The sequence below is a fragment of the Corvus brachyrhynchos genome, unplaced genomic scaffold (genome assembly GCF_000691975.1).
Source record: "Corvus brachyrhynchos isolate BGI_N302 unplaced genomic scaffold, ASM69197v1 scaffold279, whole genome shotgun sequence".
Lineage (NCBI taxonomy): Eukaryota > Metazoa > Chordata > Aves > Passeriformes > Corvidae > Corvus > Corvus brachyrhynchos.
This window is the reverse complement of record NW_008246060.1, coordinates 1,530,513-1,552,767: the sequence shown is the minus strand read 5'-3', so window position 1 is coordinate 1,552,767 and position 22,255 is coordinate 1,530,513. Positions and strand designations below refer to the sequence as shown.

General features: G+C 39.0%; 2 protein-coding genes across 7 annotated transcripts in view; one reads left to right on the top strand and one right to left on the bottom strand.

Moving 5' to 3' along the window:
- Nucleotides 1–11,893, top strand: part of LRRTM3 (leucine rich repeat transmembrane neuronal 3) — a 77,985-nt gene extending 66,092 nt beyond the window's left edge. For 2 of the 3 annotated variants that reach the window (XM_008642755.2, XM_017746368.1), the window contains one exon: nucleotides 10,054–11,893. In XM_008642755.2, the coding sequence (XP_008640977.1) occupies nucleotides 10,054–10,263 (210 nt within the window). In that variant the 3' untranslated portion in view covers nucleotides 10,264–11,893. The remainder of the gene's footprint in view (nucleotides 1–10,053) is intronic. The other variant, XM_017746369.1, reaches the window with a different exon arrangement.
- The window catches only part of CTNNA3 (catenin alpha 3), a 431,590-nt gene that overhangs the window by 309,633 nt on the left and 99,702 nt on the right, over nucleotides 1–22,255 (bottom strand). The window lies entirely within an intron of this gene.

Genomic DNA, 22,255 nt, shown 5'->3' with positions numbered 1-22,255 from the left:
ACTCACAGTAGCAAAAATACTACAGGCAGCTTCTTTTATCCCACTGCAACATGACCCCATTTGGACCTGGAGGGAACATGCTGACCCAAAATAGCCATGCAGCAAGGGCTATCGATTGCTCTCTCCACAGTTAAAGCAAGAAAATAAATGTATTTGCATGACCGGGTACTAGCAAAGATCAAAGTGACTGGGTGTAACTGGCTGGCTCCAAAGAAATGTCCCAACCAGTTTGCATTTCCCTCACTGCTTGAGGATTTCTTTATTGGGGAAATGCACGTTACCTGCACAAATCTGAAAGGAATACCACTGGCACCAAGTGGTGAGGAGGATGGGGCTTTAAGATCCCCTTGCCAAAAAGGCCACAAGGAGTTAGGACAGCCCAGAGAGACAGAGAGGCTCCTCTTCCGCTAGTGCTGTCCCAGCCCTGGTGCCACGAGGGCCATGCAGGAGGGAGCTGTGCACAGGGCCCGCAGCCTCGCACCACACCGGCCTGAGCACGGACACCTGAACCTCTGAAACCCAGTCCCAGAGCAAGAAACCATCAAACCAGAAATTCAGGTCATCTTTAACGAACCAAAAAGGTTTACAACAACCATTCCAGGATTTTTTTTCAAACTGCTCTGCTCAGCTTTGGTCCCTTGCCTGCACACCTCCAACTCTGACACAGTGTATTGCCTATGCCCCCTTGTTTACTGTAATTTTCCTGAAACTCTGCCAAAGTAACTAATTAGTGTAGCATTTAAGAGTGAAAAGGATAGCCCGGCTATCAACAACCTGTCACTTCATATTTGGAATGTTTGGCCTGGATTTTCAAGGAGTTAATACTAACTTGGCCAAGTAATGCTTTCCTGCCCTGAAAAATTTGTAGTCCTAAATTCAAGAATTGTTTCGTTTTGGAAAGTTCAATACACAAACATCCAGCCTGAGTGCCACACAGATGTCATAGCAGCAGTGCAACTGATATGCATGACAGAAGTATTTTAACAAGTGCAAATATTAATACATCTTAGAAATAAAAATAATCTAGCCCACACCTGTATACTGCTTGGGAATGTAACAGCTTTTTCCTCTAGAATTACACAGTGATAAAATACCATATGATGGACACTCAAAGAGGGAAATAAGTTAATAAAGAAATTGTTTTTCATTAGCATAAATATCAAACAATTTATGTACAGGATGTGATGGTTAAAGAAAAGAAGCAATCTATTATTACTTCTGTCACATCAGAAAATAACAATTTTTTATCAGCCAGGTACACACAGGTATTCATTTCTCAATAAAGGTTATTAAGAAGTGAATGATCAATATATCCCATGCTCCCCATCCATGAAATTTATAAATTATATTAAGCCCTGCTCTTGCTTTTCAAGCTGCATCTGGTATTAGTCTTCTGTTGTAATATCATTCAATTTTTAACAAACATCTTTCTTTAATTTACTTAAATAATTACACAGAGCCTATTCAGTAATGTAATCGGAAATGCTTCACTCAGAAGAGTTTTATGAAATTACACCATTCTGCAGAAATAAACAAAACAAACACACATAAAATGATTTCATGGTAAAGTCCAAGAAACGAGTCTGATAAAGCAGTATTTGAGTTAAACATTAAATGTAAATTTCACTTTTCTTTTAGATATATTCTTCTCAATTAATTGTTTTAATTTTCAGTTAGAAATTTTTGGTTTAAATTCTTCTTTGTTTTGAGTTGTTTCTCCCAATATTCATTAGGAAGTCTCTCCTCCCTGGGTGAACATGTCAGTTTTCCTATCCCTAACAAAGAATGAGGACTTGATTCCAGAAGAGCCTCTGCCAAAACTGCAGTAGCATTCTGGCATCATTCAAAGGGTTTTTTAAGATGTATAAAAATGCTCTTGTTCCAACAATTTGAAAATATCAATATGCTAAGTTATTCAACTAAAGTGCAATGGTAGCTATATGGAGAATTGGTCTTTTGCCTATTTTAATTATTCTTTGAATAGATATATTATCATCCACTCCTCCTTGAGCAATACAAACCCACCTCACAGAACAAAGGAAGGAAGGATGGGAGAAGAAAACCTGGAATTCTGTGCAGCATGTATTGCATTTTCAATGCGAACAGCAGCATTATACAGTGCAAAATACACTTCAAATACAAAACACTTCCTGCAAAAAACAAACCATTTTAGTTTTAGCAAATTATTAAATCCCAAGGGAGTCTGTCTGTGTCCTTCAAATAATTTAAAGATTTACATGCAAAACCCAGCATGTGGGGCACATCTGGATTTGAGTCAGGTACTTCAAGGGACTTCGAGACCATAAAAATCAGCAAGTGGATTAAGGCAGTCTCAGTATAAGCTTTCCATCTCTGACAGGTATGTCTGGATTAGTCTCTGGAATAATATGACTCATATTTTAAGCTGATGCAGGCTGTGAATGTTAGATTTTTAAATAATTTGTTTGAGAACACTGTGCACAAAACGACACCACTCCGTGGAAACAAATTGTTTGAAATGTAAGAGGAATTTCTATTGCAACACACATGGGATTGAAATCAAAACCCCATGATTAACATCCTCATTCTTCATGAGTTGTTTCCTATGCCCAAAGAGGCACTTTGATGCTATGCTTTCAAATGATCTGCACACACCAGACACCTCGAGGTATGCTTTGGCTCAGCACAGCACCACAAAATGCAGCAGTACACAGAGGCACCAGAGAAGGGGAAGTGAGGTATGGGGGGCCATTGTTTGTGTTTTTAAACCCTTCTTACACACTTCCTGAGGCTCTGGGACTTGAGATTACATGGGAATATCCCTGAGACTGTATCACTGACCACTGAGTGCCTCAAATTCCCTGGCAGTCAGCTGGGAGTGCTGTAATAGCAGCAGAACAATGTGCCTGCAGGCCCCCTGCAGCAGCTGAAGAACATCCTGCCTGACACACACCAAGCTAATAAAATTAAGCATGGCTGCATCTGCAGGAAGGGCTTTGCCAGTACACCTCTGCTGAGAGAGTGTCATGGTTTGTTACCAGGGCACTATGGACAGGATTCTGTCAGCTACAGACATGACAAGAAAATTTGTCCTCCAGAAATATCAGGAGAAAAACATTGAAAACATCAGCTTTTGGTTGGTTTTTGTGGGTTTTTTAATTGGTACCCCATTTTAATCTCAAGCTATTTGTAACAAAGAATTCAAATGAAATACATAGTTTGTATTCAACTCAGTTTCTACGCACTAAATTTTGGGAAAAATCAAGCTAGCAGTGTAAATAAGGCCTCCTCCTTGCTCTCACACAGAGTACAAGTCCTCTTCCCTTCAGAGCTATAAATCTTGTGGCCCTGGCCTATGATATCTCAGGGAAGTCTACTTTATCCAACCTCTACATGCACCTGTCATCAGCTCATTCCCTTAGGCAAGCCACAGCTGCGCGCAGCACTTGGCTGATCAGCCTTTGGACACCGTGGAACCACAGTCACAGTCCATGCAGCAGCAGAACTGCTTAAATATCAAGGGCTGACAACTAATACTCAAAATTTAGAACCACAGAGTGTGGTTTCACTGTTTGTGTCAGTGCCACCAGACTATCCTGTATCTTCTCCTGGAGTCAAAAAAGCCTATTTTGGGCTATAGCACTTAAGGGAAGAGAGCATTAGGGCGTCTCAGTGAAAAGAAGCCAAAGAGAGAGCATAGAATGCAAGGAAAAGTAAAGGTGAATGAGATAATAGACTAATGGCAGCCAACAACAATATAACTGGAAGATGGAGAGGTTACACAAATTATTAATATGGTTAATAATAAGGATGCTTCCTCTTAAAGACAGAGGGAAAACTATAAAACAAAGCAAGTAAGAAAGGTTAAGATTTGGAAGACAAGAGAGAGAAAGGGCAAAGCATAAAAAGGAAAATGTCAATATCATCTGATTATCAAGTTCCCTGGTATTTTCTAAACCCCCTCTTAATGGAGTTTTAATAACTTCAGCTTCCACTAAGTTTAGAACTTAGCCTTCATAGTTAGATACACAAACTATATAAAATTGCCCAACTGCTCACACACTGAAAAGTAAAGAACCAGCTAAAGATTGTATCCATAAAAATACCTTCCTTTTCTTAAGGCAAACTCATGATCTGTGGAGTTTGGGTTGCGGTTCTGAATACTCAGAATAGGTAATACTTCAACTTCTGGTTCATTCAGTGTTGTTTATTCTGCTGCTGTTTTATTTCTCTGTAAACAAGCCTGATGAAAAGTAATGAGATTGCCTGTTACAGTACTTAGGGGATATGAAAATTGCCTGTTACATTAAAATAATTAGAGAAGAAAATAAGATCATATTAATCGCACTCTACAGAAGCCTACCCAAGGTATGAGAATCCATCCCCTGAGGAATACAAAAAATTCTATTTAGAGCCTACTGACAGTCCAAAAAGGTCAACTATCAACCAAAACAGGAACAATTAATTAAAATCAGTAAAGATAACTGCAGTTGGTCTCACAACTGATTAGATATTGCACCTGGCCAGTGTTCAGTGGGTTTTGCTCATTATGAGGAATACCCCTGGATTACCATGCACAGACCTTGCTCTCCACAGAGCTCTCCAAAACACGAAGTCTGCCCTTGGGTTTGTGGAAGCCTTGCTGCACAACCAGCCCCAGGTTCTTTAACTGAACAAGGCACCCTGACGTTCAACTAAGCCTGGCCTGGACAAGTTTAGAAGAACTTTAATTCCAGGTTTCTTCTACTTCATGATACAAGAGGTTTCGATTTAAGGGAAACAGACCTCCCCTAAAAGTGAAACAAATCTATACTGCAAATCCAATTAATTTCATTGGTTTTCTTCTTAGCATTCTAGAACTTTCAGAGGAGAAGGGAAGGGGGTGCAGTGACCTCTTCCAGGGCTTGTCCACATGACTTACCAAGTGCACATGTACAGTATACACACATTACCTACATATATGTGGCTTACAAACACATCCTCTGAGACATCTCTACAAACACATTATTTGCTTTTCAAAGGTGTCTTTTTTAATTCTTTTATTCATGCACTTCCCTCATATTTTAAGATGATTTATTGATTGCTAAATAGAGAATTTTAATTAAGGTACAGGATGAAGGTCAGGTTCTCCAAGCTGCAACAAACCTTACTAAGACAAGAGATAGCTCCCTGTTTCTATATGCAACAAACTCTAGCTAGGCAATACTTTGATTTGACTCCATGATTTTCCAGCATCTAAAGTAAAGCTTTATCTGTGTTGATTTGCTTTTAGTCCTACAAAGTTCAGCACTGCTGTTTTTAAATGATACCTCAGTAATTACGCCTTCAGAGCCTATCTAATAAACATCAAGTTTTGCATACAAATTAAAAACAAATGAGAAGCCTAAAAAGGTTAGTGCTCAGTTAGATACAGATCTAATCGTAATAACATTTTAGAGCTGCTTTAGGATAATGTACACATCTCTATTAAATATTATGAAGCATATTTCAAATAACTGAATGGATTAATTTTTATTTAGTCACACACTCTCATACCTACTACTTTAATTCACTTTACTACAGTAGAACTTGAAGGACTACTATTAACAAGAAACAAAAATCCAAAATTGTAGGTTAAGCTAAACACAAAACAAAACCAAACCAACCAACAAATAAAAATCCACACAACCAAAGGAATCCACACAGACAAATTATAAAAAAAAAAAGGCAAGCAGAGGAGATATTTACTTTGTCAGGCAGAAGAGTATTTATAACTTGTTCATTTTTCTAACATTATTAGCAAGTGTAAGTGTCTAACTGAAAAAATGTAATACATACTCCTTTCAGAGTCAAGCAAGCAATTAGAGCTAATCAAGACACAAGTTGTTCTCATCTTACAAATGTCACATTCTTTGCAGGAAGGAAAGATCTTAAGTAAATATCACCCTGTTCAAATTTTAGGAAAATTAACAACATGCAAGACAAAATGTCCAGCAACTAGGAAACCACAGCTCATTATGTCTTAGCCTGAACCCAAGTGAACTGAATCAGTGAAATACAAAACCTTTTCTTTCTGCTTTCTCCTCTTACCATCTTCTTAAAGTTAAGAAGAAAGGGCTTAGCAGCTGTTAGCAGCTGTTCCCTCTGGCATTTCAAAAACCTGGTAAAGGTGACTATCAAAATTAGTATATGCAAATTGCTGAAAAAATTTTGTCAATTCCTTCTACTTTAACATATCAAATCTACACTGACATAATTAAAAAAAAAAAGCCTGGTTTTCCCTTGGAACCCATCAGTGGTTGAATGCTCTCTGTACTCTTTTCCAACCCTCAGAAAACATCAGTTTACTGTTCAGGTGTCCAACATTCAAAGCAAAGCTTCAGAATTTCTGGCCTTTTCAAGAAGTTCGATCACCTTTTCAAGGTGATTTTTATTTTTTAACACCACCCTCCTTTCCTAGGGAATGTGCTGCATCATAAATTACTAAAAATTCATGCTGAACACTGAACAGATAAGATTACTCTTACAGATGGACCATAATTCTAATCACGCACTTAGTAAAGATTTTCCTGTTTTAGTGTCAATATAAGCCTAGGGCATCCAGCCACTGAAACAACTGAAGTCTAGGAACAGCAGCTACTTCAATAAGGGGTTATTTTGTTTAAAGTGCCGTGGACACAGTGGGTCCTCCCATTGAGAGTGACTCAAGAAATGGTTTAAAAAGACTTAAATGGACTTCAGGTTTCTCACCTGCCCTTTGCTTCCTCACCCTGGTCTTTCTCTGACAGGAATGTGCATTTTAGTCTGACACAGCAGTGACAGTTAGGCACAAAACTTCTGTTTGGATTCAGCTGTGTTATTTCTCACGATGTGGGAGCCCAAGTTAACCAGAGATGAACATGTTAGAATATAAAAATTGCCAAAGCCAAGCAGGGAACATGAAACATTCCACAACTGTGTAGCAGAATAAAAGCAAGAGTTCCTGAGTATTGAAATTTCACAAATCTGGGCAGGTATGCCCTTTGAATAGAAAACACAATTCTCCCTCACCAAGAGGACATTAACATTTGTGTGAAGAACAATTTTGCTGTTCAGTGAAAGCTATTCTTGCTGCTTACACTTTTGGTAGGTTTTTTATTACAGCCTGAATTAGTAGAAAATGAGTTTGAGAGAAGCAGGAAAAAGACTGAAAACATCTTTCCCTTTGCATTCAACTCCTCCGTGCCACTGTCAAGGAAAACTGGCTGAGTTGATACCTGTCCTTGTGACATTTCATGCCGAAGTTCTCAGCAGCTGTTCCAACAACCCATTGCCCTTTACCAGGCCTTCAGAATTTGGACTTGGAAAGGTTGAAATATGTAAACATGAAAGAACAACCACCTAAGAACTGAGAAGTTTAAAGGAAAACTGAGGTCTTTAAAAGTGACTAGAGGTTTCTGCAGCTATCTTTTTCAGCACTTTCAAGGGACAATAATTCAATCCAAGGCACTCGCTGCCTTACAGTGTGGCCTCCTCACTGTGTATGCAAGTTACAACAAAAAGTAACTTCTGGTGACTTTACCCCCATAGCTGAATTACTTCTTGGTAGGGGAGCCAGAAGGATCTGAACTCTAAATCCATAACCATCACAAATTGGCTGTCACAGATTTACCTATTCCTTTAACAGAAGTTTGAGTTTAAATATCTCCCTTGTTTCACAGCACACCAGTTTTAAGTAAATAAGTGCTTAAAGAAGCAGACAATGAAGGAAAACGGACAAGATAATAATCAGATAGGTATTTTCTTTTCATAATTGCCTATTACACAGTTTCCCTCACAATTTCCCTCTAGGGCATTCTAGAGGGGAATTAAGGGACTTGTTACATGCAAGACCTGCCTAACTCATAGAGAGAACTTAAATGCAGGGGTACAGAGGCAGATGTAGATGGAAGTACAAAATAGCCCTGTCCTAAGACTCCATAAGAAAAAAAAAGTCACAGAGAAAAACTGATGGATGGTAAAGTATCAGGTTTGTTTTGAGGTTCATTTGAAATACCAGGAATCTTCCCATGATCACAAATAAAGCATTGATTCACATCCATAAAAAAGTATAGTTCCCTGGTATGTACTGCAAGGGCATCACAAATAAAGCATTGATTCACATCCATAAAAGCTGTATAGTTCCCTGGTATGTACTGCAAGGGTTTGCTCCTTTTGTTAATTGAAGACAACAGCAAAACTTGTATATGAAACAGATGAAATTCTCACGTGTTGACCATGTGCTGATCTATTGCATTCCCATGCCTATGCTGTATGTGACATTGTCATGACGCTGCAAATCTGTACGTTTTCAGAATGACACACCATAGCTCCATCACTTCCATCACTTCCATCCTTCAGCTCATTTGTTTCAGCGTGGTTTACTTATTTTCATCCCTCCTTTTCATGATCATCTGTTTTTCAGCTCTAGTTCTGTCATTTTCATGGATAATATTCCATTGCCCTATCGTAATTTCCCATCATAACATTCTCAAGCCACTCCAAATCTGTGGCTGTTCTCTTATGCCTTTATTTTCCAAGTTTTCATTCTCAGGATTCTGTGGCTGACTCCTGAAATCCCCCCAAGAGGTTCCAACACTCCATGTCCACGAAATTTAACAAAATACCAAAATCCTTAGGCTGAAAACATTGCCTCTGATTCTAAATACAATGCATTCAGAAAAAAATGCACTTCTGTGTTTTATGAAAGCACAGCCAAGGTCAAGCAATCAGATAAGAACACAGGCACACCACCAGAGCTTAATAAATGCTCTAAGGCCTTTGCAAGACCCTTTCCCATCTTTGCTGACTGCTGAGATACTCATTGGGAGCTACAAGTGTTCCCCTCCCCAGCCAGTTCACATCTGTTTAGAAGTAAATACACTTCTGCAGGCTGGAGAAAATAACCCATTTCCTGCAGATCCCTGTAATTGCAACAGAGAAACCAGAACCAAATTATCTGCCTCTTTTTTTTCAAAGGGGGGGGGGGCGGGGGGGGGAGCTTTCTTTTTAATCTGTGGTAACTTTTCAGCTGCCACTGATGATCAAAAGAGAAGTACAAAAAAAAACAACATACCAAACACTGGACTACATTCTTTTCAGGACTGAACAGAATTACGTTTTAAAAAATTCTGGTTTTCCATACAGTTTTGTAAATACGAACTTTTAGCTACACTTTCTACATCAAGTAAGTCTAGGGTTTTAAACTTTCTGAGAAGACAGAGGGTAGCTGGAACTTCCCCCTCACTGCACAGAAATTTAATACTAAGCAATGAAATTCAGCCTGCAGAACAGATGCTTCCTTGAATAGAAACTGCAATTTTAAGGCTTCTAAACTGTAAATCTAAGATAAGCTGGGGCTTTCTGATGCTCATCTGAACCTGAACTCCAAACAATATGAAGCTCACATATCACTAGGAATTAAACAGTGCAGTGGGTTTTACTCCAGAAGTGCTGTCAGAGATGAGAACTAACCATTACAATTGCTGGGATATTATTTGATTTTTTTAATTTCAAAGAACAGGAGGTTCTTCATAACCAGAAATTTATTGAGACACATCCCACTAGGAATGAAAACAGGAAGGAAAGCTGCAAAGGAGGAGAAAAATAGGGATGCTCCCTGTTTAGTTACAATGCCAGGAGGGTTGAGGTCTCCTTCCCCAAACACTCCAGTAGTAGTGAGAAGCACCCTCTCACTTCTATTTCCAAGCAGACCAAAGGCATCACACTCACTGACCCATTCAAGACACCTGAACTTGAAAAAGCATTTACATTTCTTTTGAAATATTTCCTGACAGAGTGATTACAGCCAAGGCTAATTACATTCTAAAGATAACTTCAAGCATGTCTTAATCTTCACAAACACATTGAAGCATGTACATAGCCCTGGGTCTCAAGTCAAAGGTGGCAGAGGTCAGGTTTAAAACATCCTGGTGAGGACCAGGGTTTGTGTGGAGAGGAGTGGGTAGAGGGATAGAGAGAGCAGACAATCTGGTTTTTCAATATCCAATTCAGGCAAGTACCATTTGGTTGTGTCTTTTGGTAACTGGCTGCTTTTGGCCTCTGTTTTTGCCCCAGATCCCATTGTCCATGAACGTGTCGACATTTCTGGCCTACGACCAGCCCACACTGAGCTACTGTGGAGTGCACCACGAGCTGCTGGCTCACAAACCCTATGACTCCAGCGCCCAGGAGGAGGCAGTGGACACACACCTGGAGCCCGAGCTGGACCTGAGCACAATCACAACAGCGGCACGGATCAAGGAGCACAGCCAGCAGCTGGCTTAGGGGGGTGCTGGCGGGGGTTTCCTGTAGCAGAGGCTGCAACCAAATTCTATGTAACACTATGGACACAAGTGAGAAGACAATTCTATGGATTCTAGGATCCCTGTTCAAATTAAAAGCAAATCACAAAGATTCATTGTTTCGAGTCTACAATTTGTAATTAGTTCAGTTGTGCAGTATTTTTTTGACTTCAGAGTATGACCCTTGAAGTGAATCTTTTTCAAAACTCATCCTACCTACCTGTATAAACTGTACAGATGTAATGTATTTTTCATATTGTAAAGTTTCAATTACCAAGAACAACTGGTATGTACAGTACCATAATTTAATTACATCTTACTTTACAAGCTTCAGTTTCTAAAGCTTCAAATTAACAAAAGTTATTTCTTGTGTTATTAAGTTACTCTGTTTTGTAGGGATCATTTTGTTACTGCTTTTGTGCCCAAACAACTTTAATCTAAAATTCTGTCCTTTGCAGAATATGCACCATTTTTACTGTGTTTAATGTGTAGAATTTTATCTACTGGTTCCAGAGGGAGGGTTTAACTATTCAATCTTCTAAGAAATTCTTGAAATATATAGCCAAGTTTTCCTAGAAATTAAAATTTAAAAAAAAAAAAAAATTTGAATTCTCCTCAAACTTACCTGTTGCCTTGAAATACAGCCTGATTTTTAACAAAGCAGTTTGTTTATGCAGCTGTTAGTCAAGGCTGATTATATTTTATTAAGTCTCACTGCTCTGCAAGACAATACAGACAGGAGACTTCAACAGGCAGCTACAAAATCTGCTGTGAGCGTCTGCCAAATCAGGCATTTGTATTTCTGCTAAAAGACAAAGGGGTCCAAAACCTACTTCTGGCACAGGAAGCTGCTGACAGAAGCGGCAACAGAAACAAGCCCTTACAATACTCCTACAACATAAAATATTACTCAAAAGAAACATCTATTTGCAGAAAAATGTAGTAATATGGAAAAAATGGTAAAAGTTTATAGTCCTTTAACATTATGAAAAAGCAAACAAAGAAAAAAAAACAAAACCTTTAAATAAAAAAAATATTAATGTAGTATTAAGTCTTTAACAATTACTACATTGCTTATTTGTCTATCATTTAATATCTGGATTGAAGCATTCTTATATCCCATTCTTTGGTTTTAAATCTTCAAGACTTCTCAATACTGTATGAGAGTGACTTTTTATACCACTACCCTCATGTTGTAATCATAAAAGATTACAGAAATTAGAAAGACATTATATCATGCTGACTCGGTGAAAAACAAAATGGGAACATGAGCCTTCCAAAATATAGGAGAAAAAAAAGTTTCATATGGCGAAGCAACTTTTTTATAATAAAGAGAAATTATATAACCACAAATCTATTTTTCTGGATCTTTATCCCACCATATTTTCATGTAGCTTCAAAGTAGAAGACTGAAATTTAAAATTACAGGGCAACTGTTTGTACAAAAGGAAGTGAATAGAATGAAAAATATCTTCAAACTTAGTAACAAATTAATCTGCATTCCGTACCTGTTAAGTGGAAACAAAGTGTCAAAACAGAATACATTGTATTGCTTATTTATTTAACACTTAGATTTTGTAACATATTTTGCATAAATTATTTCCTCTTCAAAACATTGTCTTTTTAAGATGCCTCTTAAACCTGCAGGCTTCAGTTCTGGATTTCTTCACTACATGGGTTCTTGAATTTGTGGTCACCTTCCACAGTGCTGGAATTTTCCTACAGATGGTTTGGAAATACATTTTGCTAATTACCCACTGCAAGCAAACATGCAGGAGTCACTCTGGAGCCCAGTGACTTTTGGGCTGCTGGAAGAAGTTACCTGAATCACTCCACAGCTGTTTTTGAGGTTTGATGTTTTGGCATTCTGGCTATTGGAGCAAGCCTGAGCTGGAAGGAGCAAATACCACCCTCCCAAAAAGTCATTTCAATTGTTCTTGCTCTTTCCTTCCTATTCTGTACTGCAACCCACTGCCCTCAAATATTTATGGTGTGTAAACAAGGTCCTGGCACTAGTGGAGCTACTCAAAATGCCCAGATGTTCAAAGGTTCCATTTATTTCCTATTTATGGAGAACTATGCCATGAGCATTCCCAGTGTTGGACACTAGTGAGTTTAGACTAGGGAACATGAGAAAAAAAATTTTTATGCTAAGAGACACAACATGTTTTTGATATATCTGCTTAAAGAGGCACAGATGGGTAAATATTCACATACACCCCAACATTTCCCCTTTTCTTCAATCATGAATCAAAGACTCCCACGTTCCAGACCCACATACCACAGGACAAACGGTAGAAGCAGAGTCACAGAATTAGCACCTCACAGATTCCTCATGCTCTCACAGTCACCTCCCAGGCATCTCAAAGGCCAGGCTCTCTGTAACCCCAGCAGGCCACTCCAGCCTCTCACAGTCACCTCCCAGGCATCTCAAAGGCCCTGCAGGCTCTCTGTAACCCCAGCAGGCCACTCCAGTGCTCTGCAAGACGGATCCAACATCCCAGGGCCCAGAGCAGCAGGGGGTGCATGCTCACCCCCATCCCAGACTGTTAAGATATGACTTTCTGTAAATATTAAGTGGATACCATTTTTTTCAATGGACTACAATCATCCCAAAATTTGCTATTCTCAATAAGATGGATGTCTTCAAGAAAGCTAGATAGCAGGCAGTTACCTTCCCTAAAAAATCCACATCATGAAAAAAACCTAGGTTAGGCTAACCCAAAAAAACACTCACTCATAATTATGTTAGCCTGTGTACGCCTGCTTTCCAACAGCTTGCTGCCAGCTGTGTTCTGATTCTGGCTGCACAGCCACAGTAAATGCTTTCATTCCATGGATAAAACAAAACAGTATTCCTAATAAAGCCCCAGCCTTGTAGCTAAATTAGCAAGAAGAAAGGAGTCTATGGGTTCAAATACTTATTAAGAGGGGGTCACTTCCATGTATCGTTTCCCTTTCCAATAGATCCCTACAGCACAAGTGGAAGTAACCATCTCTGTCACACAGTTAAGTGACACCACCATACCCTGGCAGATCTTTTTACCAAGAAAAAGCTGGGGGAAGTCATTACTCTTGAAAAATACAGACTGAGAGAGAATATAACCTCCAGCAACAAAAAACCCCAGACAATTTTAAAAACGAATCTAGCTCCAAGCAACAATTCCCACCATCCACCAGTGGATCACGCTTGTACAGTAATGCACAGGGTTGAAACAGCTGCCAGCAAAGCAAGCCCAAGTATCTGACTGGAAGTCCTGTCTAGAGAAGGTGGTGTATAGAAAGATTAATGACTAATTTAACAAATTCCTGCTTATATCTCAAGACAGTAAATAAAAAAATAACAAACACCTTCTACACAAGAAAGCAAATGACTGCTTCAATTAAAAAGTTATGAAAATTTGCAGTACGAACTATTCTCAAGGGATCTGAGAGCTACCACTAACAAAAACCCCTAAAATATACACAGTGTTCAGACATGCTTTGCAAATATCAGACTTCTTCTCGCAACACATAACAAACAGAAAATACAAGCCTCAGAAGCTGTGTACTAGGCTTGCTCTACTCAGAGTCCCTCAATTTCTCTCCTTCTCTCTCAAGGCATGCTTTATCTCTTGTTTCCAATCCTCAGACTGGACATGAGAACAGATATTGTGCAAAAACCATTACATGAAGGGTAAAAAACCAAAATAAAAGTGCAAGGGCATCACCATGACCTGAGAAATAAGCCATGATTCCAGTGTCAGTGGAACTGTAATAAATTCTGGATATTGCTTCACTGGCAATGAAGATCCTCAAAGATGGTGAATGTAATTAATTACATGATCATGTACAGTGTCACCTACAAGCAGCTGTATTCAGTTCCCAGCAGGGCTAGCAAAAATGGTCTGTTGAACAGGTGAAAAAGTACAGCTTAACTCACATCCTGTAGCCTGATCCTCCTCTCTTGAGGGAGAGGTTTTTCTGCTCCGGAGTTTTGCACAGGTCTCAGGGCCTGGGCTTCCTAAAGGCAAATCTTAGTAGTAAAGGCTGAATACAATAATGGTTTTACTTGGTCACATCAAAGGTACACCCAGCCTTGATAATCTGTCCTGCACAGCAGCTGAGACATGAAACCCAAGGAAGAACTCGACTGGGGCAAGCGCACAGCCTATTTCCCTGGAAAGCCTCCACAGATCCCAACTCTTTGTAGGTCAGGGATTTCCTGAGCCAAACATGGCCTCTTATTGGTCCCCTTCTGAAAGTGCACACAGCTTCTCTGAAGCCACAGCAATTGGTAACATTCACAAGTGCTGCAGCAAGGACATCTACTTTGACAGGAAAAGCTGCCTTTCTCTTTGTTCTGGTAGCAGTGAATGGTTTCTATTCTCAACACAGAACTACAACTATCACGTAATTAATAATGACACACTGCCAGCTTCCAGGGAGCATGAATAACATCCACTCAGTCAGTCACCTGGAGTGCAGACTTCATCTGAAAAGCTGAGATTTCTCTTGGGGGGGGGGGGGTCTGTATCTTATAATCAAGATTCAACTAACCAGAAAGGAGAAATGCTTTTTCCCAGGTTTCTCAAGTCCACCACAACAGTAAACGAACAATAAACCTGCTTGTCAGAAGTACTACAAAAAAACCTCAAGCATTTTTCAACACAGAAAGATACATTTGAAGCTCTAATAGGTACAAGTTTGACCATATGATCTGTACTTAAAAGCAGTTTTTCCTTAAATTCCTCAAAAAAATTATAACATTTGAATGAATTAATAGCTCTATTATAAAATAACAAGGCAAAATTCCATTTTATTGTTCTACCTAATTACAGAATCTGATTAATTTCTAAATTTATGAAGTTTCAGAATAAATTAAGGTGAACATAATCAGAGTTCATGATTAATGTTATTTTAATGAGCCCCCAAGAAATTACCATTTTGCCACTAGAACTTTTCCAATAATTTTTATGTAAGCTGAAGTGCAGCGTGTACAAGTGTGAAAATCCCACATGGCATGGAGTTTCTATTCTACTTGATCACCATCAATTTGGTATGTACATAACTCCCTCTGAGAGCTGCCTCTTCAGATGGGGAACCACAAAGGAACGCCCGCTGTGGAACAGCAAATGAGCCAGTGGCACACAGCTCATCACCCCCAGCCCTCGGACATTAAAGCTCCCATACTTTCCTCACAGGGGACACTTCAAAGCCAACCAGGACAGATGTGCCACATGTAACAGTAATAATATACAAATGAGCACTAATCAGTGCTGCATTAGTACAGGATTTCTTTGGATTAACAGCGATGTGTGATGATTGCCTTATTAATTGCCTTAGGTCAACTGACATGAACAGGATGGATGGTCTCCTAATAAACACCAGAAGAATTCGAAGTGTGCACTTATACAAGAGTATGTTTTTTCCCGCTTTCATTGAGAGTACTTCCCACTCTGTATTCCCCAAGAAACAGACTTTTAAGGTGGATGCATGTCAGCAATAGTTCTATCTGCAATCTAATCATAAAGTGAGTGCTTCAGTGAAACATATTTCAAAGCCCAATAATTTAAACATTATTATTATACACTAATTCTGTGTTTCTTAGAGAACAAAACCTCATCAACTAGTGCTGAGAATACTCATTAAAAGAAAATGATGTGTCCCTGCAGCACTGTGCACCTCAATAATTTCAGTAGTTTTACACAAGAGCATGTCATAAATGAGGCATGGAAAGCCATTAACTGAACGATTCATATTGAATAGTTTGTTGTAATTTATGCTTTCAAAAGAAAAAATGAAAGTGATTTATTTTTCTAGTACTAATGACACACCTCCCCTTTATGTCTTGCTGTTAGCAACTTTATTTTTAAAGAACCTGTAAACTTGCACAATTAACCCAGCCATAACTGCCCAAAAGCCTTATTCTCATTGCCAGGAAAGGAAAAAATACAGCTATCAGTGGTGTATCTGAATATGCAAACAGGATTCACGAACAAGATTTATTTTTTTCTTCTGCTTCAGCATTACTAGACAGTTCATAGCTCTCTTTGCCTTCTGCAAGTCAGCTCTTTCTCCAAAATCTAGCTGTCACAATTGAGACTGCCAGTAGTGAGACAGAGCTATTCAGACTGAGATCCTGGAGGGAAATGCCTCTCAGGTATCCACCTCCAGAGCTGAGCAGCTTTGCTGCCTACCAAGCACATGCTGAAGCTTGTCTGACTCCTTTTCTTCTTCACTAGCTCTTGCAAATACAGATTCATAAATATAATAATGCTAGAATATGCTAATAAAAATCAACCTTTTTTTTTTATTCCACCACTACATAAGGTGATGTTAAGTTTTGGGGTTTTTATAATCTCTTTGCATCCTAAAGCCTTGAAGACATAGGGTTAACAGATGACAGTATGAACTGCCCTAATTCCACTTTCATCAAGTGATTATAATAGAAACTTTAGAAGTTTCTGGAAGGGATGAACATGATGCCCTCACCATCTCAAAGCAAAAACAACAGTATAGGTGCTTCTGTAACTTCTTAAAAAACTCTCCAGTCACTGGGGAACACAGTATCTACATCAATGGAACGGAATTAGTGAACCTGAGTGGGAATAAACATTATTGATAAAATTTGCTTTGTAATCCTGTCTGGCTTAATTAGTCACTTCAATGCTACCTTCTTCCTGAAGCTGTCTTCCATTTCTTTATTTCTCTGAATAACTCCTTGAATCTACGAACAATCTCACTGAAGATACCTGATCCCAAACAGGCAGAAAGATCTGCCTGTGTTCTGCATTGCAGAATCAATCTCATGGTTCAAATGTGAAGTGCTGCCAGCCTCCTCTCCCACATTCACAAGCCTTGGCACTCGTTCACTCCTTTCTTCCCTACCTGTATTTTGCCTCAGGAATTTTGAGACTCTACCTTTACTTTAGCAAAGAAATTAAAATACCCACAAAATAAAGAATCGATTTCAGATAATTTATATTGCTAATTTGCATTCTAAGATTCCTCCCTATAATATCCAAGTATAAACCAAACATATGCCTACTAAAAACCAAAATTACTCTTCGAAAAAAGAAGAATCATTTTTGCTTCCCAGAAATAAGCACTAATGGCCTGTTTTAAGAGTTTGTGTGTAAGGTTTTCTTTTACAAAATAAGGAGGGAGGAGGGGAATTTATGCAGGGGCATTGTTAATGCCACAGAAATACTATAGTTACCCAAAAAAGCACTCCCATTGCTAGCTAAAACATGAAGATTTAAATGCAGAAATAAGTCAGCATTACTCCTGAGAGAGGATGTAAAGGAAGGGGCTATAAATATCATAGATGCACCTAAGTTATGCTGCAGGACCAAAAAAAATATATATATTTTCAAAATTTATATGGATCTCGAAGAGAAGATATTTAAGGCTGGTTTTTAAAAGGAGGTACAGGCTAACAAGGCACAACACAAAACAGAAGATGAGAAGGATTAAATTTAAGTCTGGACTGGATATACACAGGCAAACCCCTTGAGAATGGGATCTGCCTTTCCCAAATTGAAAACCATTTCCATTTTCTTTAGTACCAAATATCTCCTGTACATGTCAGTAATCAGTAGGATAGTATCTGAATGTAAATCAGTAACAGGGATAAAAAAGCCGGCCTTACACACATGAACTAAAAGAAGTAACTGACCACAAAAAAAAAAAAAAAAAAGACAGACACAGATCTGCAAAACTGCTCAGGGAGGCAAATAAATATAATGAATAAATATATATTAGACCCTCAATTAAGTGCTTTTATATTAAAAATAACATTGCTAACGGCCTGTTTCACCTAAGAAGACTTCAGAGAAACCAAGGGAAGTGGAAAAGTAAATCAAAGGCAGAATTATTAATAAATAAACAATAATATATGCAAAGACACCAAAGTATTGCTCATATTAATATTAATTCAATTGGATGGGGCAATAAAGACATACAATGCTGCCCATCAAGAGTAGAGCTCTGCTCTGCTTTAGTGGTGTATTTTTCCATTAACATCACAGTTTTCAGGACTATCAGTTAATAAAGGTAACATTGGGAAATAATTTAAAAAATAAGGAAGCATTATAAATATAAAATCTTTTTCACAGATATTGCAGCATCAAGGGTTAACTAAGCTGAAATAGCAGGAGCTGCTTTGTAGGAAATGGGGGAACGCCCCACAACAACCCTTGGGAACCTTACAGTTATTTCTCACCCAAAGCCACTATCTCCATTAAAGCTGTCCAAAAATAAAACAGCACTTCACTGAAAAACATCTTTAGGAAAAACACCCAACAAGGAAAGTAAATTCATTCTATCTAAACAGGAGAAGGGATAGATGTGTAAAATGGAGAAAGAAAGGAGGGGAAACCATAGAGAAGCCTACGGAAAAAGAAGATCCCAATGATTCAGTGATTAAAGACTTGACGAAGCTGTAACTGCTCATCATGGTAATGGATCAAGAAAAGGAAGGAAACAGGAAGGAATGAAAACGGGAGGGCACAAATCCAGCTGCTCCTTCCTTGTGACTGGTCTGAAAACAAATGGAATCCCCCTGGGGCAGGGGAGTGAACAAACAACATCTCCATTCAAGGAGCTGCCCACCTCACCTGCCATGGCTGTAAAATAAGGTGTTTGTTACATTAGAGGGACAGGACAGTGACAATAGAGACACACAGCACCAGCTGAATTGATGTTATCACTTCAGCTTGAATACTTCCTTCTCTTCGGACATCTCAAGATAGAGCCATTATCCTCCTTCTGTCTAAAAGGGCTTTTACTTTGCAGCAATAACTTGCAAAAAATTAGGTTTAAAAAATGCATTTTTTGCCTTCAGTAAAAGCACATCAAACCCCATAAAATATTCTGCTCCCGAAATTTTTATAAAAGTAAGAGCTTTGCAATCAGATATATTTGATTTAGGGATAATGAAGCAGTTTTTATGGGCCGCAGAATATTATAAATCTTTTCTGATATCTTTTGGGGTAGAGGGAAAAGGGGAATTGTTGAAGGAAAAGATGATAGATTACACCTGCCTGTGGGGAGTAAGTCTTCCTACAAGGAGAAATGGCATACTCTGAATAATTACATGCAGTCTGAGGCAAAAGAGACAGAGTCTAGTCCTGGTCAGAAATTTCAGCTGCCACAAAATACTTGTAAAAAATGCATGAGGAAAATGGGATGATTTCTCACTGGTTACCAACAGTTTTTTTTTTGCTAATTTGCTCGGCTTCAACACTAGGTCAAACCATAATTTCTTCTTTCTGCTTTGCAGAAGTTCTTCCATTTTGCATCATGTATGTCAGCAGAAACATCAAAACCACAGCACCATTCAAAAAAAGAAAAAATGGGGAGATATAACCAGGACTGTATTTTAACAAAAATATTGAGCATATATTTCAAATAAAGTTTGTAAGACACTAAAATAAATCAGAGTGCCAGGCAACATAGGCAAAACCAAGGAAGAACAGCATAAAATATTCAATACAGACCACACTCTTTAAAAAAGTAGTAAGACCCCCAGAGCTGAGCTTAACTCCTTGAAATACAATGATGTTCTGGCTCCATTAAAGCCAGCTGCAGTTCCACCATTGGCTTTAGAGAATTTGATATTTTCATAGTGGGATTTTTGCACTCATACAGAAGATAATTAGGAGTCAGCACTGGAGATAAGAACGAGAGCTTTATGTAGCACAGCTGGACACAGGCAATAGCCACAACACACTGGCTGATCTCACAACTAAATGCTCACCTGCAGCTTTTCAAGGTATTTCCTATACTCCAAGAGTATTCAGTTAGAGGGTTACTCCTTCCTTCTCACACTGAAGAAAGCAACTCATCCATATAGTGATTCAGGAATTTAAACTTTATGTCACTGACAGGTGGCTATTGGGAGCCTCCCAGGGACTGCCCCCCTCTTGACCACAGCCTTCTCCACCCTCTCCTTGAGAGAATCAAAAAGCCACTGAATTACAGCTATGTTTTACCGCCACACAGTTCTGAGAGAGTGACACAGCTGCCCTGATGGACAAAAGAAACTGAAAATCAAAGTGTTGGTCCGCCAACCCCTCTCTTGCTCATCATGGACCCTTCCCTTCCTACAAACCTGTTCTCAGGCTAAGAATTCTCAGCAGGGCTTTTGAGATGCTGGAACTTTATGAAACTCCCTCAGGAGCCACAGATATAGTCTCCTCTTTCTTCACAGTCACCATCTTCGGAAGCTCCAGAAGTTTCTCTCAGATGAGCATGTTCAGCTGTTCCCAATGAAAATGCCTTCTCCCTTTCTCCCCAAAAAGCTCCACTCGAGCAAGGGCTACAGTGGCCAACAAGGAAATTAAGTGACCTTTCTCTCTGCCTCTGAGCCAAAATATAATACACTGTAACATTCAGTAAAGAATAAACAATTTAATAAGAAAAATTATGCTATCAATCACACCATCCCAGAACATCAAAAGTCACATTTTATATCACAGTTCATAGATCAAAAGCACCAAAATAACTTATATTTTTCTTCCTTATAGTTTCAGGAACTTCGGGCTATTTTCTAGGTTGCTGTATGCATGACTTCAGCACAAGCTAACGAGATATTGAGTGAGAAATCATTAGCAGCTGGTCAAGTAAAACCACTCCATCAATCATTTTCATTTCCTTAATGTCAACAATTCTAATTTCAACTCTGGAAAAAAATTGTATTTTAAACTGTGAAATACATCATATAAAAGAGTGACATTTGATAGTATGCTTTTAGATTCTCAAGTTTATTGTGAAAAAGTCAGTTCAACACATAATGAAGTCATTCTTCCTTTATAACCACCAAACCTGGTCGTAGAGGGGGTGGAAAAAAAGCTTCATCTAGATCAGGCAAACAAACTACCATCTATTCCAGAATAAATCCATCATTTTGTACCTAAAGCACCAGTAAAAATTCTGGAAGAACTGCAAAGCTGTCTTGTGCCTTCTATTTACAAAGACGTATTCTAGGTTGTTCTTGTATTCCAGTCAGTGAAACATCCACTCATGACTACCAAAGGACCTCTCAGGAGGCACAGCTTCAACACCGTGCCCTGCTCAGTTTTCCTGGTGCTGTTTTTTTGCAGACACACTTTTGTGAACAGCTCTCCTACAAGAACTCTTCCTGCTGTTTGGCAGAAGTTCCTGAGGAGCAGAGCACTGCCGTCACACAAAATCCCATCCCTGCCAACACACATTTCTGTGCTTGGGAAGAGGCACAGCGTGACATCATCCTGGGGTGGCACAGGACCAGCTTTTCCTTTCAGTTGTCTGGAACAGAGGCATCCTCCATCTCTGAAGTTGGGTTTACTGGAGCTTTCTGATTATTAGAACAGGGAGATTATGGAATATGGACACCCTCTGAGAAAAAAAGCTAACATGGCCAAGTAACTCCAGTGACTGTCCCCCCCCAGTCTCTATCCTGACATAAGTAGGTTACTCTTTCCTTGCTTCCTCATCCAGCACCTTGCAGCAGCACCCAGGTTTGCATGAGTCCTGGAGAGCCTCCTCTAGAACCCTGGGAAAATTTCCTCCCTTCAAGTTCCAGGCGAGGCCTACTCGCTATGGACACAGCAGCCTCCTGCCTCCCAGGCATCCCTTGGCCACAACACACTCCAGGCAGCTTTCACCTGATTTTATGTTAACACTAGGAAATTACTGGGGATTTCCACCATACAACCAAATTACAGAGAGATTGGTTGGTTGGCTGGGTTGCTTTTACAATCCATATCCATTCTCTTCAGAAAAAAATGTTAGTATGTGGGAACAGCTCACATATTATATTACACAAATGCAATTTGGTTGCTAAAGTTTTAATCTTGTACAGAAAAATTCCTATTTTCTATTTCTTGTACTTAAGTTCCAGTTTATGAACAGATTATAGGATGCAAAATTGTTAGGTAGACTCTAAAATATTAAATTTAGATAAATCTTTCTAATGGAGTTATAAATTTGTCAGGATACAAAAATTCCTG